At 49.3% G+C, this 17,885-nt stretch overlaps 1 protein-coding gene across 1 annotated transcript in view; it reads right to left on the reverse strand.

Annotated features, from left to right (window-relative positions):
- The window catches only part of LOC144164364 (uncharacterized), a 40,594-nt gene that overhangs the window by 18,226 nt on the left and 4,483 nt on the right, over positions 1–17,885 (reverse strand). The window contains exons 5-9 of the mRNA XM_077694874.1: positions 16,308–16,588; positions 10,738–10,803; positions 9,285–9,321; positions 4,269–4,406; positions 2,379–2,407 (exon numbers count right to left, since the gene is read on the reverse strand). Of these exons, the coding sequence (XP_077551000.1) occupies positions 2,379–2,407; positions 4,269–4,406; positions 9,285–9,321; positions 10,738–10,803; positions 16,308–16,588 (551 nt within the window). The remainder of the gene's footprint in view (positions 1–2,378; positions 2,408–4,268; positions 4,407–9,284; positions 9,322–10,737; positions 10,804–16,307; positions 16,589–17,885) is intronic.

A 17,885-nucleotide genomic window follows, 5' to 3' on the forward strand; every position in this document is an offset into this window, starting at 1 on the left:
TTGTCGAAAATTTGAGTGCAGTTGGCCCACAATGTGCGGCAAAATCTCGAGCGCACGGGCGTTTCCACTTTTCGCCTCTAAAACGATTGGCGCATTACGATTCATGTTGGGATCTCTCATGGTGCGTGCATTGGAGCAGGAGGGGTGCCCACACGCACTTTCCACACTGGTCTCTGACAACTTCACGAGGTGGTTATTACCGTTCACGCAGGTTCCTGCTGTTCAAGGTTCAAGTGGAGTTCAAATGGGCAGAGCCAGCGCATACGCCACGCTCACCCACTGTTGTGGCACATTGAAGTGGTGGGGGTGGACACAGGGACACTGCCATACAAATCCACTCCAGACATCCAATGGTCAGCCCCCACACAACACCCAAGCACTGAGAACTGGCCAGGAACTACACCAGTGCAGCTCCCGGGTGACCCCAGGGGGCCCTCCCTGAGTTCTTTTCCCGAAACCAGGACTAGCACACCGATCATTTCTGGCGAGAAAAACCAAACATTGGAGCTTACAGGACGCAGCCCACTGATTCTCCTGCCTGCCTCAACCCCAAAAAGCGCCCCTTTGCTTAAAGGAGCCATGAAGAGAAAACACAAGTTTGGTTCATTCAAAAGATTGTCTCGTTAGAATCATACTGACACCACTTTTAACGTAAACTTCGCTCAAATAAGCTACATAATTAGGAAAAACGGGAATGGTCATGCGACCCACCAGCTCATTTCCCGCAACAGAACCTGTGATGTCACATGGGCTAAGCTCGGCGATTGGGGGAGGCTGGCAGAAGCAGACGCAAATTAGGTAGAGCTTACAAACTAGACGAACGAGCGATTTGCGCTTAAATTTAGGGCACATTCTTTACAAAGCAATAAGAATGATGGGACAAACAGTGGAAGTTACGAAAGCACATGTAAACATAGAAGTACTGATGCGTTCTGCTGTTCGTACTGCGCACAGCATGCTTTGGTTGTCGCAGACGACACTGGCCGATTGACGCAAGCAACGGTGTCTTACGTGACCCCATTTGTCGAGCGAGCACTGTTTCAGGGAACGAATATTTTCTCCCAGAACAAAAACAAGCCAGGTTTAAATGCGGGCAAAAACAAACCAAACGCTTGCCACGGTATGGTGGCGCCATCTAGGTTACGGAACGTAAAGAAACGCGGGAACAAACCAACACCGCTACAGGGTGGAGACAATTTTTGAACGGTCCCGTGCCGCCGCAATTGGGCCAACGGGCTCAACGCGTTATTCTTTTCGTTTCCCACGAGACCTAGCAACGCGAAACAGACAATATGATTCAAACTTCTTCAGTAAACCGCGTTGCGGCGATAATTTTAGCGCGGTTTTGACACAATGACTTGCTTCGGCGGCGAGCGAGCAACCGAACATGGCGGCGCCAGCGTTACGTGTCACTACCCTGTACGGCGGATGCGTGAATGAAGGTATTCTAGGCTGCAGAGCGGTCGGTTCCTGTGATGTCACTTGGGGCCACGAAAACGCACGATTGAGCGGGAAAATCAAAATTTTAACCTAAATTGTTTAATTTCTCAGTGAATAAAGCACCGTTTGTATCCGGACAAGCGCTGGGGGCACTATAAAACACGAAATCTTTCGAATAAAACCAACTTGCATTTTCTCTTCATGGCTCCTTTAAGCCAGGCGGCCAGGGTGCATGGCACCTCCTGTTATTCATTTGCCTTGAACAGAGACAGCAAGGCCCGCACTGAAGACGACTCCCCAAACAAAAGTCAAACCATCTACACAAAGCTATGTACAATTCCCCATTTCCCAATAGGAAATGGGGAATTGACACGTTTACATTTCAGGCACGGATTCAGACACGTTTACATTTTTGTTAGTAACCGCATTTGCATGTGGCACTATGCCATGGTGCTTTTGCAACACCGTGTGGCAGACTCAGCCCGTCGTCTACTTCAGTGGACAGAACATAGCTATGGAGCAGGGCATTTTGCGGTATCATGCTCCAGCACACATACCTGAAGCCAGGGAAACGCCCAACGCATGGAGATGTACGGAAGGAGGCAGTTTGACCCCCCTCTGAATATACCCATCACAATTTCAGGAGCCCTAGTTTTCAAAGGAGGAGACTAGCAGAAGTCATCACTGGAAACACAAGCACCAGCAGAAAGAACAGCCTCGTCAGCATTTGAATTTCTCGCGTGCATGCAACATGACATTTTTCACTTACTCGGAGCAAAATTCTCACCCCCCCCCCCCCCCCCCCTTTTTTTGACTAAAATTGAAATGTGCGAAAACTCCCCGTCATTGCACCAATTTTTCTCGGCTCATCAAATCCCCCCCCCAGGTGTTCTCATTTCCTCGACAGAAGGGCAGCCTGGAAATGCAGGATTACTCACCGGACCAGGTCGACCTCCCCGGCCTCGGTCTGCAAAGAAGTTTCTTTTGTATAAACCTTCGATTAGAGCTGAGCACACTCCAAAATACTGCCCTCAAAAAAAATCGTAAAAGAGTTCTCCACTTTATCTTGGGACAGAGAACTTAAGACCATTGGCATGGGGCACTCGACCGTATCACACAGAATAGTAATCAGACAGAAAACTTCCCCGTCAAAACCACCCCTGGCCTGTGCAGGAAACACCAAAGTGAAGGCTTCTTTCTCACCTTTAAAGGAACACGTACTCTTCAAAGATTCTAAAAGAGCTGCTTCATGCTAAGACAGCCCTGCACTCTTGTACGAACACACTCAGCATGCTGTGCATTGAACTCCAAAACTTAAAAAGTGTGTTCCCACTTGTACACTGCAGGCACTGCGTGACATGTGCCACGTAGCAAGGTGGCTGCCACTTTTCGTCACTTTGCAACACTGCTACTAGTAAGGGTACTCTGTAAATAAACAAATAAATAAATCCCTTTTGGAGTGACGTTCTTTGTCGCAAGCTCCCCCTGCAAACCAGTCGGTTAATTGCGCAAGTGCAGTCGGCCAACATCGCGATTTAACCAGAAACTAAAAGTTTGTTTACTTCTGGCACAGCTAGTGGCGGCCGGTCGCCCTCCCATCAGCAAGGCGAACTGCTGCGCACTTCACTTCCGTAGTGAGTGGGTCGAACATTTACAGTCGTTCAGGTCACCAAACCCACCGTGGGACTCATCATTGTGCAGAAACGTCCTGCATTGTAGAAGCAAGCGATCTGCGTGGATAGCAACGTTGATGGTGAAACGATAGGCCGACGTCCGGCCTTTCACACTTCTGACAGTGCACAGTCGATTGGATGAGGAAACGCAACGATCTTCGACAGAGCCTGAACTTATGTACACATAAAAAGAGGGAAGCTTTGTGAAAAATAAACTCATTTCTGCCTGCAATGTGCTGTAGAGAGCCCGCTTGATGTCCTTTCTGGCCCTTCCTCCGAGAACATGCAAAGCTAACCGCCCTGCTTCTGACCAGTAGCGTGGGTTCTACAGCGACTTCTAGCTGTTCTTGTCCTGTCAGTGTGACTTTTTTTTTCTTCTTGGAGTGCAAACATTCATCAGAAGCACAAGTCAGTTTTGTACAGAGGAGGGAACAACCCTGATACACACAGTCGCATTATCGCTAAACTTGGCATCCAAGAGGAGTTTATGCATTTCTTAGGACTCTGTTGTGTACACCTATTCACACAGCGTCAACCTCAAGTAATACTTGCTCACAAAGCAAAACTGGCATCAGCACCTCATTTCCTTTAGTACAAAGTAGTTTAGCCTTACGTTCAAACATTGTTAGCAACTCTTTCGGACTTCTATCAAGTGGTGGCAGCTGAACACAGAGCGATATTTTTAGTGGCATTTACTTTTTGCAGTCATTATACGAGCACTTTTAACAAAGCCTTCATACATTTCAATTTGACTTCGTTGAAATAAACTCTCCTGTCGCAAATCCACCCAAAATTAACATTTCACCGTCTCAGTCAAAGACAGAAAAGACATGTCCCTGCACTAGAACCCGTAAAATGCAGCCCAACCATGTTTGCACAGGGGAGACTTTACAGATCCATGTGCTGTATTTTCCGACATATAAGCTGCACTGTTGTACAGGCCCCACCGCCCCACAACGGGCCTTTCACAGAAAACCTCAGTGGCCAGGTGTCAGCCTAGCAAAAGTCGCAGCCACCGCTAAGGAGCTCCCACCCCAATCATTGCGCAGACAAGCTCTACCCCTTGCAACTCCAGAAAAGAGCCTCGTGACTAAGAGAGCCCGGTCACGTGCTTTGGCAAGAGGGTGACGTGACACGCGTCCCGTGACATCTCACCGTGGCCTGTGCCGCTTGGTCCACGTGGGCCGCACAGTCCACGACGTGGTCCTCTTCCCCAATGCGTGCGGTGATCTTCCCCACGAGTTCCGTGACTCGCTGCAGCTGCTCAAAGTCAGCCTTGACTCTCTGGAACAACTGCGGGGCAGCGAAAAAAATAACAAGATTTCTAAATTCTGCCAGAGAAATGCGTCTCCAGGAGCGATAGTTGTCGCCACCAGGCAAAATTTCCTTACTTAACCTTGGGAAGTGCTACAGGTTCAGGCATAGCTGCACAAGTGTCACCAGAGTTACTCGATATGTACACCAGTCCCAAAACTCCCCACAGGCACCATGCATCAAAAACCGGTTCCCTGTGATGGGTGAAACAGGGGCCAGCACGGGGCAAGTTCTCCAGCCTTCCATCTGTGGACAGGAAGTTGGCGTAGTACTCCAGCACTTGCAGCTACTGCCATAAGGGAGAGACCATGGAAACAAGGGAGGGTGGGCATTCCCTAATTTGAAAAGCAAGCTTCATCTCATTAATCTGTGCCCGTAAGTAAACGTCCACCAAGGTTCAGTCTTTGCCCCCAGTACCCTTCCCCTGAGCTTTGAAGTGCGTGCGTGGCCCCGACTCTGGATCTGAAGCAGAGTTTCACAACTGCCCCATCCTAAAGAACTGTCGCAGTCTCCAACACAATTACTTTCCAAGCCTCGTCGATTTTGCACTTTAAGCATCCAGTCTGACGACTGCTGGCACACTATAATCATCGATTTGCTAGATACTTGCAGAGAAGAAAACCAGCAGCTGGCTTCCCAGGATCATTTCGTAAAGGTCCAGAGAAATCCCACCCTGGAGGCCGCATCGCCACCCTCACAGCCGCTCCATGTTAAAATGTCTAAGCCTAACGAGAGTTCACTGTGCACGTGCAGCGCATTCCTCGATGGGAATTTCTGCTGCTCAAACAAAGCCTCCGAGAAATTCACTTGGCACCCTCGATTGCTGGCCCACTCTGCAGCAACAAAGCTGGCCTGAGTTGCAGCACTGAAAGTCCGGGGCTTCGTGCAACGCTGTAAGAACTGGCTGCCTCTGACACACTGGCAGTCCGTGTGCTCATCACGAAAGAAACAGTAGAATGGCTCTGATCTCTGCGACTTCACGACCTTCAACATGGACAAATTGAACTTGACCATAAAAAGGAATCACTGCACAGCAGCCTACAATAATCCCATCAACCACCTCCCGGTGCAATTTTCCGTATACCTGTATCTACGCTTTCTTCGGGAAGATAGATCAGTTGTCAGTCAGCACTGTGCCCTGTATTCCTTGCCTGTGTGGTGTTTGTCTCAGTTCACGGCCATTGCCTTGCGAAAGAAACAGTCCCTTGAAAACTCTTTGCTCAGTTGTGCTTTCCCTTGGCCTCCCCTCTCGGTGGATGGCGAGCAACCACAAGTGGGGCATACAAACAGGCCTGAGGGAAACACTGCCCAAAGGCGGCAAACGTGCAACCAGAGTTGCCGTACTTCCGTTTCCACACACACCCATACAGCCCTGCCACGCAGCACGATGCCTTGGCCAGCCACACCCACGAGGGGCCGTGAAGACGGAATGCAAGCTCGGTCCATCAGAAGCCCTGCCTTGTCCCGATGACGATGGTGCCGACTTTATCGCAGACTTCGAACAAGTAACCGAGGTATCAGGGCCGACAGGCGAAGCAGTGGCGACTCACCTTCCTATCCTACTACTACCACATCACAAGAATCCTGCTCGTGGGATTGGTGCCCACCAACACTGAGTTTCTTACAATACACACCAGGGAGGATTCTGGCACAAGCGTCTGTGCGGCCCGCACTGAGGCCGTCTGCGACATCATGGACCGCCATAACGCCGTGCACTCAGCTTAGTTTCATCCTTGGCTTGGATTGAAACATTTTAGTGACCATAAATTCAAATACAGTGCCACAGTAACGCAAAGCAGAGTGCGTAATTACACACACTAAAAGCTCGTTAATTCGAACTCGAAGGGCAGCATACAATTGGTCGAATTAAGCGGAGTTCGAATCAGTGGGCAGGCACTAGAATGAATGCAAATCGCGCCACTCTGCGCGGGCAGAACACAAAGAAGCCACCACTGGACTCGTTATCGCAAATTGGGTGCTACTACACGTTTGTGGCAAGTGATTTCGTGAATGTTTCATAAATAATAATGGCTTGCGCCGGAGCCCTAGTGCCAGTGGCGTGGCACCCTCTTTAGAACTGAAATAAGCTGTTGCAGGAGCGTAGTGTGCACACCACGCTGCTGTTTTTCGGTTTCGTTGTTTTGCATTTCCAGAAAATTTGGTTTGGTTTGGACCTGCAGCACATTGTAATCACTCTGGGCCGACTTTTGGGAGGAGTGACGGAAACCAGGGGATCCCAGTTCAAAACAACCATTCTGGATACCGATGTGTTCAAATTATTGGGAGATATCCCCCACTGAAGTAAACAGGGCTGATCTGGTACCAGGGTGCCAGTTCGAATTAACTGGAAATTTAAATTAAAAGAGTTCGAATCAACGAGCTTTTACTGTAATTATAGAACAAAACATGCTTTTTTTAAAGCTAAAGAAAGAGTAAGCCAAGCGTACGCCTTTTAGTGAAAGTCTGTCGGAACGGTTGTCGTGGCATATCAATGCATAGTGAAGAAAGCAAACCCATCAAAAATGCTTCAGAATCCAAATGTCATGCCAGCTGCAGTCTTCCTTCCATAATCCTACATGACGACACGGATTCCTAGGCGCAGTTTCCTCTCTGGTACACTTACTAAGAAGCTGTGTGGCTGCCGAGAGGCATACTGGGTCATTGCAGAGATGCCTCTACAGTTGAACCTCGATATAACGAACCTCGATTTAACGAAATTCGCGATATAACGAATTTTTTCCAGTTTTCTACCAAAATTTTGCTAAATCCATGTATTTTTATCTCGATTTTACGAAGTAATTTTGTGCGGCGCTTTCAATTTAACGAAGTCACGGCGAGAAAGGAAGAACGAAATTCCGGTCGAGGCACGTTTTATTTTGCCTCTCAGAGCCTACATTGAAAACATTAAGTACTCACATTTACTGATAAAAGGCTAAAATGAAAGAAAAGCGGTGAATTATGCGGTTGACAACAATTAAAAGCGATAAAAGCTGCTGCTCAAAAACCGCTAGCGGTCATGGACGGTTTAATAGTGCCGCCACCATTTTGACGTCTCCATCGTTGCCTACGCCAGCGCCCTCTATGCTTAGGCTGCCAAAGCCTACTTCAAGTGTTTTTTTTTTTTTTTTTTTTTTTTTTTTTCCCTACGCGTCTTTGCTCGCGGTGTTGCTGCTCTAGGTTGTGCTCGCTGATAACCACATTAATATTTTGTTCGTCCATCATTAGATGAGTCTTATAAGCAGCATGAGCACTCCAAGGGAAAGAAAAGTGTTCCGAACAAGAGCCTGTAGAAGTGTCAGTGAAACCGACGGTAGACCGACGGCCACCGAAGTGATGGATGCCATCGACGTTCTGCGGAGGCACGCAGGCGCACGCGAATGTTTAAGAGCAAGCCTTGTTAGCGCTGTCAGCATACGAGCGTCACGTAAAGCCCACCCTGGTCAAGAAACACCAAGCACTGCTTACGGACTTCTTCACTACGGCTTGAACATCGAGTGCTGGTGGCAATAAATTGCTCTCCGAACGTGGTCAAAACGTGTTCATTAGACAGCTGCGATGCGGAGAAATCGGTTTCTTTAGGGCTCAGCGGGCATACAAGTAATTGCTTAATCAAATTTGGCCAGAAGATATTTAATGTAAGCTTTCCACTTTAGCGGGAGCACGTAAGCGCTGCTCCACAAAGTGAAGCGGTCCGTGTGTACTCCGCTCAATTCTCAATCATGGCTTTATCTCGAGTGTCGTGGTTGCATCACGCGCCCATACTGCAGAGCCTTTGTGCATTAAAAAAGTCTTTAGAAAGCTTTATAGCACCCTCCCGCTGTTGGCCCGCCGCACCCCTCAACGCCGCGGCTAAGCCTACTACTGAACGGACGAAAAGAGGCGTAACTTTGAACCAGCACCTCGCCGGGGTGAAGTTCACGGGGCACGGACGCGGGTTCAATGGACTAACAGCGGCGTTTAGTAGTGACCGAAATGAAAAAAAGAAAAAGTGAAAACCTAGTCTGCTATCATTTTTAATGAGGCGTTGCGGAAAAAGCGCCGGTTTTACGACGACACGAACTACGGTCGGCTATCCGAATTCCATTGCCTAAGTGTTGAGACTCTTAATTCACACAATTTTCGCGGCCAGTTTTAGTACAAATTTCGCTTTAAGTGGAGAGGTAACTACATAGCAGTTGTTTCTGAGCGATGGGCAAGGTTTTGAAACCTCAATAACTGGTTAAATTAACTGTAAAATCGAAACCTCGATTTTACGAAATTCTCGATTTAACGAAATTTTCGCCCGCAAGTACGACTTCGTTATATCGAGGTTTAACTGTAGTTCCGTTTGATCGTATAACTTGAACGCTAACATGCAGTTCATACACCGACAAGAAATGCTTTGGCACCAGCCCAAAACACGTCACTCCTCCCCATATTATGCGCGTTTGGTCCCAAATTAAAGCTTTCCACTACTCCCTGCATTCTTTCGGCTGAAAAAGCGTCTGTCACTGCTGGAATAGCACTGAGTGATCCACCAAAGTCCAGCTCTCACAAACTGGAACAAAGTTCTATTTCGTCCTCGTGGAGCCTTGACTAGAGAAACAGCTCCGTTGCCATTCCCAGCCCGGGATGAAACCTTAGATAGTGCGAACAGAGCTTTCCCAGCAAGCTACTTTGAACAGCCGGGAACAAGCAGCGTGTCTACAAGGATGGGGTGAAGCAGAGGCTTTTCACTGCACTGTCACCTTGTAGGCAACTAGCAGAGCTCAAGCCCTCCACTCCGGACAGACCACCAGGCAGCGTCACGGGCTTGCGCCAAACAGCTGTTGGGCGAACCTCCAAAGTGAAACAGGCGAGATGCACGGAGGTGCGTACCTCTTTGAGCCGCTCCTCGTCTCCTTGACCAAGCTCGCTGGAGTAGAGGAGAATAAATAAAAGAAGGTTGGCAGGGGGCTGATGACCAGTGCCATGCCTATGGGCACACCTGTAGTAGCACTTTTGCATGCACATTCGAACAACAGCACTTGCTTCGATAGTGTGTTCTGGATGACCGAACACTTTCTCACACCTTTGGGCATTCGAGCCAACATGTCTGACCACACCGTTCACTTGACTTATGCAGGACTCATCAAGAACAGAACGGCATCGAGAGAGGCACCCAACAAAGTGCCGAATCAACACAAACCTTGACTAGATGCGGCGAGGCTAGCGCATGCAAGGTACTGCAAATGGGTTCGAAGGCGATTCGGACCAACGTGACAGGCAGAAACGTAATAACCGACACAAAGGAGCACCTTTTTGGGTTGAACATTGCACCAAAGCGGGGGGCAATTCCGCACTGGAAGAGCTGCACTAATGCAACCCATAATAGGCAAAAAAAATAAAATCAATTGCCCACCCCAGGTCACATTTTGCCCCCTTGCAGCCCCCATTCCCTCTCCCTCCTGACGTTACCATCCCATCCCAAGCACGCTTTAACCCGCTGTGTTTCTCTCACGAGGGGGAAAACATCTGAACGCCTGTGAGATTCCTCGTCTTTTGCACCAACTTACATTGGCTACCCTCGAGGGCATGCGCTCCACACAAATCGGTTGTCTGTTCCTTTCACACAGTACGACACCCTTGGCGAGAACACAAACTCAATAACACCGCCACAATACAGCGTGCAGTCAAAACAGCTCTCAGTAGTTGGCCCTATGAAACTGGCATCTGCACAGAGCACTCTCCACACCCACTCTAACCCATTCAGCCCCTAGTGTCCTTTTGAGGACGTTACCCATAGTCCCCCTGGCACATGCAGAGCAAAACCAAACAGCTGGTTTTCTGGGACGCAGTTCTTCAGGGATGCCTCTTGCAAGAGATGTCGCCATTTTCTGTCATTTCTCTACAGATGAACACTAAAAAGAGGAAGGCATTGCATTGAAGACCATGCTCAAGCCAAAGACGAAAGTCCTAGTTTGACGACATGGCTGCAAGTCTAAAAACACTGGCACCACCAGCCTTACTTGGTTCATTGTCGGCTCACTGCTTTCTCAAGTTTAGAAAAACGCCAAAAAGATATCATTCTGCTCGAATTTAAAATTTTCATTGCCTACTGACCTTATTAAATGAAATACCAATAAATGGCTAATTACTTGCACCACAAGCTCAATTTTCCTTCTGTAGGACCATAGGGTCGAAAATTTAAGGAAAACACGCACGAAAACGTTTTTTGCTCGAAATAAAAAATTCAGGGCTGAACAGAACAAGTGCAAAGCTAGTTCACACCCTTGGCCACACTCCGCACCTTTCTCTGAAACCAGAATGGAGAGGAAAAATTCCGACTCACGCCTGCAGCTCTGTTTGCAGCTGACTGCAGCGGGCCTCCAGCTCCTTGTTCTGCTCCTTCAGGATGCTGCCCAGGCGGGAAAAAGACAGACAGGCACTTTGAGAAAGAACGAGGGCGGAACACGGCGGGAGTCTCCGTTGTCGGTCGTAGCTGCATCCCATGCCTCTGCCATGCGCGGCTTTCCTTTTAGCAGTCTCCAAACATTATGTGGGCATCACTCGCGGCCGAAAGTGCCGTGTTACAGCCAAACCCGGCCACACTGAACTCGCAAAGGAACCCCTACCAGTTCGATAGAGGGCACGATGCGATACAAGCAGGATGGAGAATTGGAGGTCATAAAAGCACCGCTTCCTTGATGAAATGGCCTACTTTGGCATGAAGCAGTCCCACATCCTTTTCTGCCTAAGCAACTGCGCTGCATGAGGCAGTACGCACTCCTCTGCATTGCCTATGGAGTTGGAACAGCCGAGGCCGCAACCTTTGACCTTCGTGAAGAAGCACCCGACTGGTGCGAGGGCACCCATCCATCACCTCAGAAGTGCTGTGGGCAAAGGATCGTCGTTGACTTCCTCATTCAGTCTACTTTTACTTCGGCTTGATGCGATGCCAGCAATTTGTCCTAGTTGCGACGCCATCATCCCCACTCGCAAACTTGCCGACGGTTGACCCAACGACGACGGCGTCCGAAAATTCCGTCAGCTCGCTCCACACTTTGGCAACACCAGTGCTGACTTCCTTGCCCTGATCAGGATTTCCAGTCACCATTGGAACGCGGAAGCAGTTTCGGGTGGTTTATTTTGTAACATCTGCCCAGGACCTCCTCAGCAACGGAAGGGCACCAAGCAGCTCAACCTTAAGCTCCCTGCCAACACGAACAGTCGCTGCTTTATTCTTCAAGACCACCTGATTTCTTGGTGCATTCTACTCGAGCTTCACGGCAAAAGGCAAAATCTGCCCCTTCGCACCATCTGTAACAGCGACACTGCGGAGAAAAACGAACGAGAGAAGCATGGCAGAAACTCGCAAAGAACCTCAAAGTGGTTGTCTAAACAAGCCTGGCAGGCAAGCCAGGATCATTTTACAGTGAAACTGTCTCGTATTAGGTCCTGGCCTAAATTGGTCGTGTCAACAAAGAATCGCGCGACTCACTCCAGAGGTAGCGTAAAATGCCACATTGGCATCTAATGCAGGTGTCTCGGAAAAAATGGTTCAGTGATAGTTGTCTTCGTGGCCAATTTGAGTGCCGAGTTTCATTTACGTGTCATAAGTAGCAAGTTCAGGCTGAACTCGCATATGCGACAGGACTCCTGCCTGCTGCCAATACATGGCCAGTTACGGAGGCAGTATTATTACGGGAAACGGCTGTAACTATTGTCCTAGCAAAACTATCAAGAAAAAAATTCATTTAAAATAAACTGCAAGGCAGTTATGTGCATGTCTTTATTCCATCCCGGATCACGTAGTGAGTCACCACACATAGCTCCGTATAGTTATCCACTGAAGCAGCTTTGCTAGCCTCCTCAGGCTGCCTTGTGTGTGGCTTTCCCACACGGCTGCCATGGTGTGCAAAAAGCCAACTTTAGAACTGCGGCTAGTATTTGGAGAAAATAAACGTCCATGCAAGCGAAGAAGCGACCGTTCTGCATCGCCAGCAAGGCTTAGCAAAAAGGAGGACAGAATGGAAGGGGGGCAGAGAGCTTCAGGAAGGACTTTGCAGAGCCCAGAAATGCCCCTGCGGAACCCTTGGGGTGTCCTTATTTGAGAGCCACTCACGTAGGCTAACACTTCTTAGCTGTGAACTAAACTGCTCGATAAATGAATCCCGCTCACTGGCTAGCAAGGCTTCAAAGAGCCTTCCCAATGGGTGCAAGTTACAATTCCTGCCTGGGAAACTCTCGCAAGTGACGTGTGATAAAAACAGGTCCCCACGCAGTGCTGAATTGACCGCCTGTTGTACGGACGCCTTCAATGAAACGATTGATTACGCGCATGCGGTGATTTCAATGACTTCTTCAACATGCCAACAACCTCGGTTATGAGAAGCGCCGTATAGTAGAGGCCTCCCGATTAATGCTGACGACCTACAGGAGATCTTTATTAGTCTGCGCTCAAATCTCCCCAGTCGGAAAGCAGCCAGCGTGGCCAAGAACGTCCTTGGGCTCGGCAGCACAGCACAGCCTCAGCTACTGAGCCACCACGATTGGTGTATGCGCACGCATGAAAATTGAAGTTACAGATGGACATGTCGCTCATCACTACGAAAGTATGTTCCCTACAGCACTGTTCCAAATGAAAAGCTACGGTGCGGCTGAAACAATGCCATGCGCCGCAGAGAAGACCCCAACTGGAAGGCAAGGAGCTGCTTCCCATGCACACTACGTCCTCTGAACTCGGTGACAGAACAATTCGGATCACCGCACCAGGTTGTTAAATTTTTAGGACGGTGGACCTTTTATACAATAACACCTCTTCGCAGTTTAGTCAGGCCCGCAGCAAAGCCCCCCCAGAACGAGTCTGCACGAAGGTAGCCGCAAAAGTTGCCTCTGGCAAGCCCACGAGGTCAATAGAGAAAGAAGACAAAACGTGTGCAGGCTTTGGTCGCCAAAAATCAAAACAGTAGTCACTGCTACCTGCACGGACAGCACTGCTCACGCAACAACTGCCCAATGTGGCAGTTACCAAGGCACAAAATTGCAGGTTCCTTTGCTCCAGGAACGACTCCAGGATGTTGCGTGCCAGACGAGGTGTCCAAGGACTCGCCAAAAACTTTCACACACCTGCACATGTGCGCACAGCGATATTCCCTTCCCCCATGCGACACACAAAACGATAACAGAATGAGCCGACAGGCCCCGCTGTGCCCCTAAACCGACCTGAGAGATACCAAAACACCCTTGTTTACAAAAAGAACGCGGAGAATTGAGCCGAGACAACATTTTACAGTAAAGAAAAAGCCAGGCCCTTCGCATCAAGACCCCTGGTTCAACACACAAGGCTGCTCAGGCCAAACAGCGAGCCTCTTTTAGCAGCTGCTCCAAAGATCTGAAGGAGTTTAGGAAGCGAGCCAGTAGGTGGCACTGGCTGTGCACAGGAAATGCTGGGCTTGCACCCACAGCGGAACGGAACCTCGCGAGTGCGAAACCGTCACACGCCCGTCAGAATTTCACCAAGGTGCCACAACAGTGAAGTGTCGCAACGCATGTAGCTGCAAATTTCTCGCTTGCACAAACACCCTGTTCCGCGACGAGAGAATGCAGTCCGTCGTTGAACCAAACGTTGTCTGGTTGGGGGTTTCATTTGGAAGCTTAAAATAGCAGTCGCTACCAGATACAGTCAACTGGACCGAAGGCAGCTTGCCTGCAATGTACTCGATATCGCTGCGCCGTATCTTGTGTTATAAATTGACGACAGCCCCACTGCCCGCATCATTCTGAACAAGGAATCTGTATGGGTTCCAAAACATCAAATATTTTATTTTTGACTTGGTCAGTAACTGCGATTGCACGCTTGAAAAAAATTGGCCACGTATCTGCTCCCTTTGCCGCAACAGTCGTCAAGCGACGATAGTCTTGTGCCGCCCCTGCCACGTACCGTACTTGCGCGCGCATAACCCACACCAAAAATGCGAAAATTTTAGCGGCAAAGTACACGTGCGGATAAACTGCGGGGTTCGTCCGTAAGTGCCGCTTCACGGCAATGCGCATTGTGCCGTGAAGATGACCTTGTGTACAACAGTGAGGACTGTGGCTCAAGTGATAGCTCTAGCGAGAGCAGTGACACTAAGTGAATTGTGACTTTCGCCTCGCAGTCAGTGTACTCTACTCGCTAAATATACGCATTTTCTGCCTACATAGTACGTGATGTTTTGCTTGAGCAGTAGCATTGGTGAAGCCCTTCCTGCATCAAATGTGCGGGCAATATGCGAGGATTTTTCTTTTCTTTTCTGGTGGCTGAAAGTGGGGGTGCGGATTATATCCACCGGGTGGGTTAAAAGCACAAAAATTCGGTAAATGCCTCTTGTCTCTCCTCTACCCCGGCAACCTCCTCTACCCCGGCAATATTGAACAAAAGTAAAAGCGGCAACCGATATATCGAACAAGAAATGACACAGAAATGGCTTCACCGCAAATGTGGAAGGCGGCTGCGACCCTTTAGACAGGGTGGAGAAGTGTGTACCATCTCGGGCAGCGAGGTTGTTCAAGCAGAAGAAGATGCAGCGGTATTTCGTGCGAAAGCAAGGCAGTTTCATCAATAAAGCGTCTTATAAATGCTACGTGCTCTCATGACATCCCGTTCCTTAGCTTGCTTATACATCGAATTATCTCTTATGTCGAACTGATAGGTGTTTTTCTTTGCGAATACGACATAACAAGGTTTGCCTGTATGCAGGGTTTGTACAGGACCCAGGGACAAGAATTCAAGGATATTCAACACCTTTCAAGGCCCTGCCAAGGCATTTTCAAGGGTGCAGGGGATCGCGTGTACTAACGTTTCACTAATGTTTTCACACGCTAGACGTTTGCTGGTTTACATCTCAAAAAATGAGCTCAAGAAAAATCTCTTCGGAACAGCTCCACCCTTTGGAAGCGGACAATTTTACTGCCCCCCCACTTCCCCAGTAGTACTGAGGCAGCTTTACAAAAGCGATGCCATCTTGAACTTTTTTTTGAGGAACATAACTTAATGCCGCCCTGCCATTCTCATCCCCAAATTTCTGTGTTCATCAAAGGAGAAGGGCGGCATTGACAACTGTACTCGCTCTGTCCACCACACACCCATGAAAATAAAATACTCCAGCAAAGCTTAGGAGTTAGACGCACTGTCAGACTTTTGCTTATCTGTGCTCATTTTTATTCCACCCTGCAGTGTCAGCACCGTTCGTTTTGAAAACGCAGTGTGGCATAGCCATGGTGGGGCACAGCAACTCCCAGGAAGATATGTGCAATGAATTACAGAATGAGGCAATGCAGATAGCAGCATCAAAAATTGAAGGGGAACTTTGCTAAATTTCTGCCTCTTCTGATGCAGGGATTTTGTTCCGTACGAGCCAATGTGTAAAGCAGCACGCCTGTGCTCCCAAGCTCACTTTAAGCTGTAAAATAAAGCAGCGCTAGTGCACCCGCAAGCTGGCTTTAAATCGTAAAAAGCACTATGTTTCGGACGGGGAGCACGCCGGGCCATACTGATATAAGCCACAAAAACCCGGCCACGCAATCGGGTCTCCTCTTTGTTGCCCAAGGAAATCGAGCGTTTTCAAGGAGCAGGAGAAAAAATTCCAGGCTTTCAAGGGCCTTGAAAACTCAAGTTTCGATTTCAAGCGTTTTCAAGGTTTTCAAGGACCTGTACGAACCCTGTGTATGTCTAATGTTTTGTTTTTTTCTCAGCAGTGTTGGCAAGCATGAAGCACTGTCTCTGCCAGGTTTTGTGACTTGGAAAGGCTTTGCCGATGTAAACCTCTCGTCTGAGAATTCCGTCATACTCTGGGCAGGCGGCTGTATCGAAGGACAGGCAGAGCGACAGAGAGAGTGAGGAGGACCAAGATACTACAGCAGCAGAGGAGGCCCACTGACCTGACTGCCCTGGCCTCCTCCGCGTCCCCCTCGTCCAGGCTGGCCTCGAGGAAGTCGTTCTGGGCAACCATCCTGTCCAGGGCGCACTCAAGGAACTCTGGCCGGGGCAACTCGCTGCCGGGCCCCCGCCACGCAAACTCCAAGTCGCACTGGCCGGCCAGCCGCTCTTGCAGCACCAGCAGGGAGAGGGAGAGGAGGAAGTGCACGCACTGCCGCGTCCTCGGCCGCAGCAGCAGGGCCGGCGTGAAGTCCCGCACGTACGCGCACGCATCGGGGTCCTCCTGGGAGCGTGCGACCCAACCAAGCCTCGTTGCAGCAACAGACACTCGGGAGCACACGAGACATCCGAGGCAAGACGGCTTGGCCGGCTTTGCCCACGTTCACAGTGTCGACGACACCGCACACAAGAGGCACGCTTACAGGAGACACTCTGCTACTACGGGCAGCTTTTTCGCCTCCCTAGAGTAAACTCTGCACCATTTAGAAGAGCCAACGCAAGGGGGCCCTTATGTGGAGAACGTCGTGGACAACTGCCTCGAAAATGAAGCTTGGGCCTGCACCCAAAAGACCGGAGAGGTTCCAGAACCTTCTGCGTCCACACGTGCAGTGTGCTCTGAGGAGCTCGCAGAACACATGACCCCTACACAAGCGAGTAGTGCCCTAGAGGACGAACCAGAGGAGGATAACGAGGGAAGAGAGTGTCGGCAGTTGAGGGTGACAAACTTCTATAAGCACTTTTGCAGCATTGTGAGCAACAGGAACTCTTGCAAAGCAAAGAGCTCTACCTCCAGAAGGTGGGAAGGAAGCTAGACGTACCACCTGCGGTCCCTGAAGCTACCATGGATGACTTCTTCGGCCGTCCCGTGCGATTTCCTGTGGACACGCTTAGGCACGCTTCCATGCTCATGCATACAAAGTAGCTTAGCCCGACTCTGTGTTTTCCCTATTTGGCTACAAAAGACATGTTTCTCGGGTTCCTGAAGTGTCTGGTGTAACCAGGTTTTACTGTACGCACTTTCTGGAGAGTGCACCCAGCCGTCACCTCAGCTAGCTCAGAGGGTAACACCACACCACACCACAGTAATGAACCATCATTGGCCTTTATCGTTGCAAAACCCTCAAACCCTGCAAGACTGGAGTTCGCTTCCTGCACAATTATTTCTCTACTGCAACTGTGTTGCTGAGCTCGGAAAAGAGTTGTACTAAATTTTGGGGACATTAATTCAGCTATTATTGTCACCGTGCATCCCGTCGCTTTTAATTTTTGCAAATTGCATCACCTTTTCTGTGTCTACCCACTCCTGCTGGGGCAAAATTACTGGGCTGCACTATTACCAAATAAATAGGCCTACCTAAAGCCCATAAAGCTCCTGAACCGAAATATCGCCAAAAACAAACCTAAAACATGGCAAACAACCTGTGCTGAAAAAAATAACATTTGCATACGCTTCACCGCACATTTCTCAGCCGGCCCTTTTCTTACCTATATGAAATGCTGACACTAAACTTAAGCAGGAAAGACCACTGAAATTGGTAATAAAACGTGAACCACGTGACACAGGACAGATCGAGCACGAC

The sequence above is a fragment of the Haemaphysalis longicornis genome, unplaced genomic scaffold (genome assembly GCF_048455015.1).
Source record: "Haemaphysalis longicornis isolate Haplotype H1 unplaced genomic scaffold, Haemaphysalis longicornis Haplotype H1 scaffold_13, whole genome shotgun sequence".
Lineage (NCBI taxonomy): Eukaryota > Metazoa > Arthropoda > Arachnida > Ixodida > Ixodidae > Haemaphysalis > Haemaphysalis longicornis.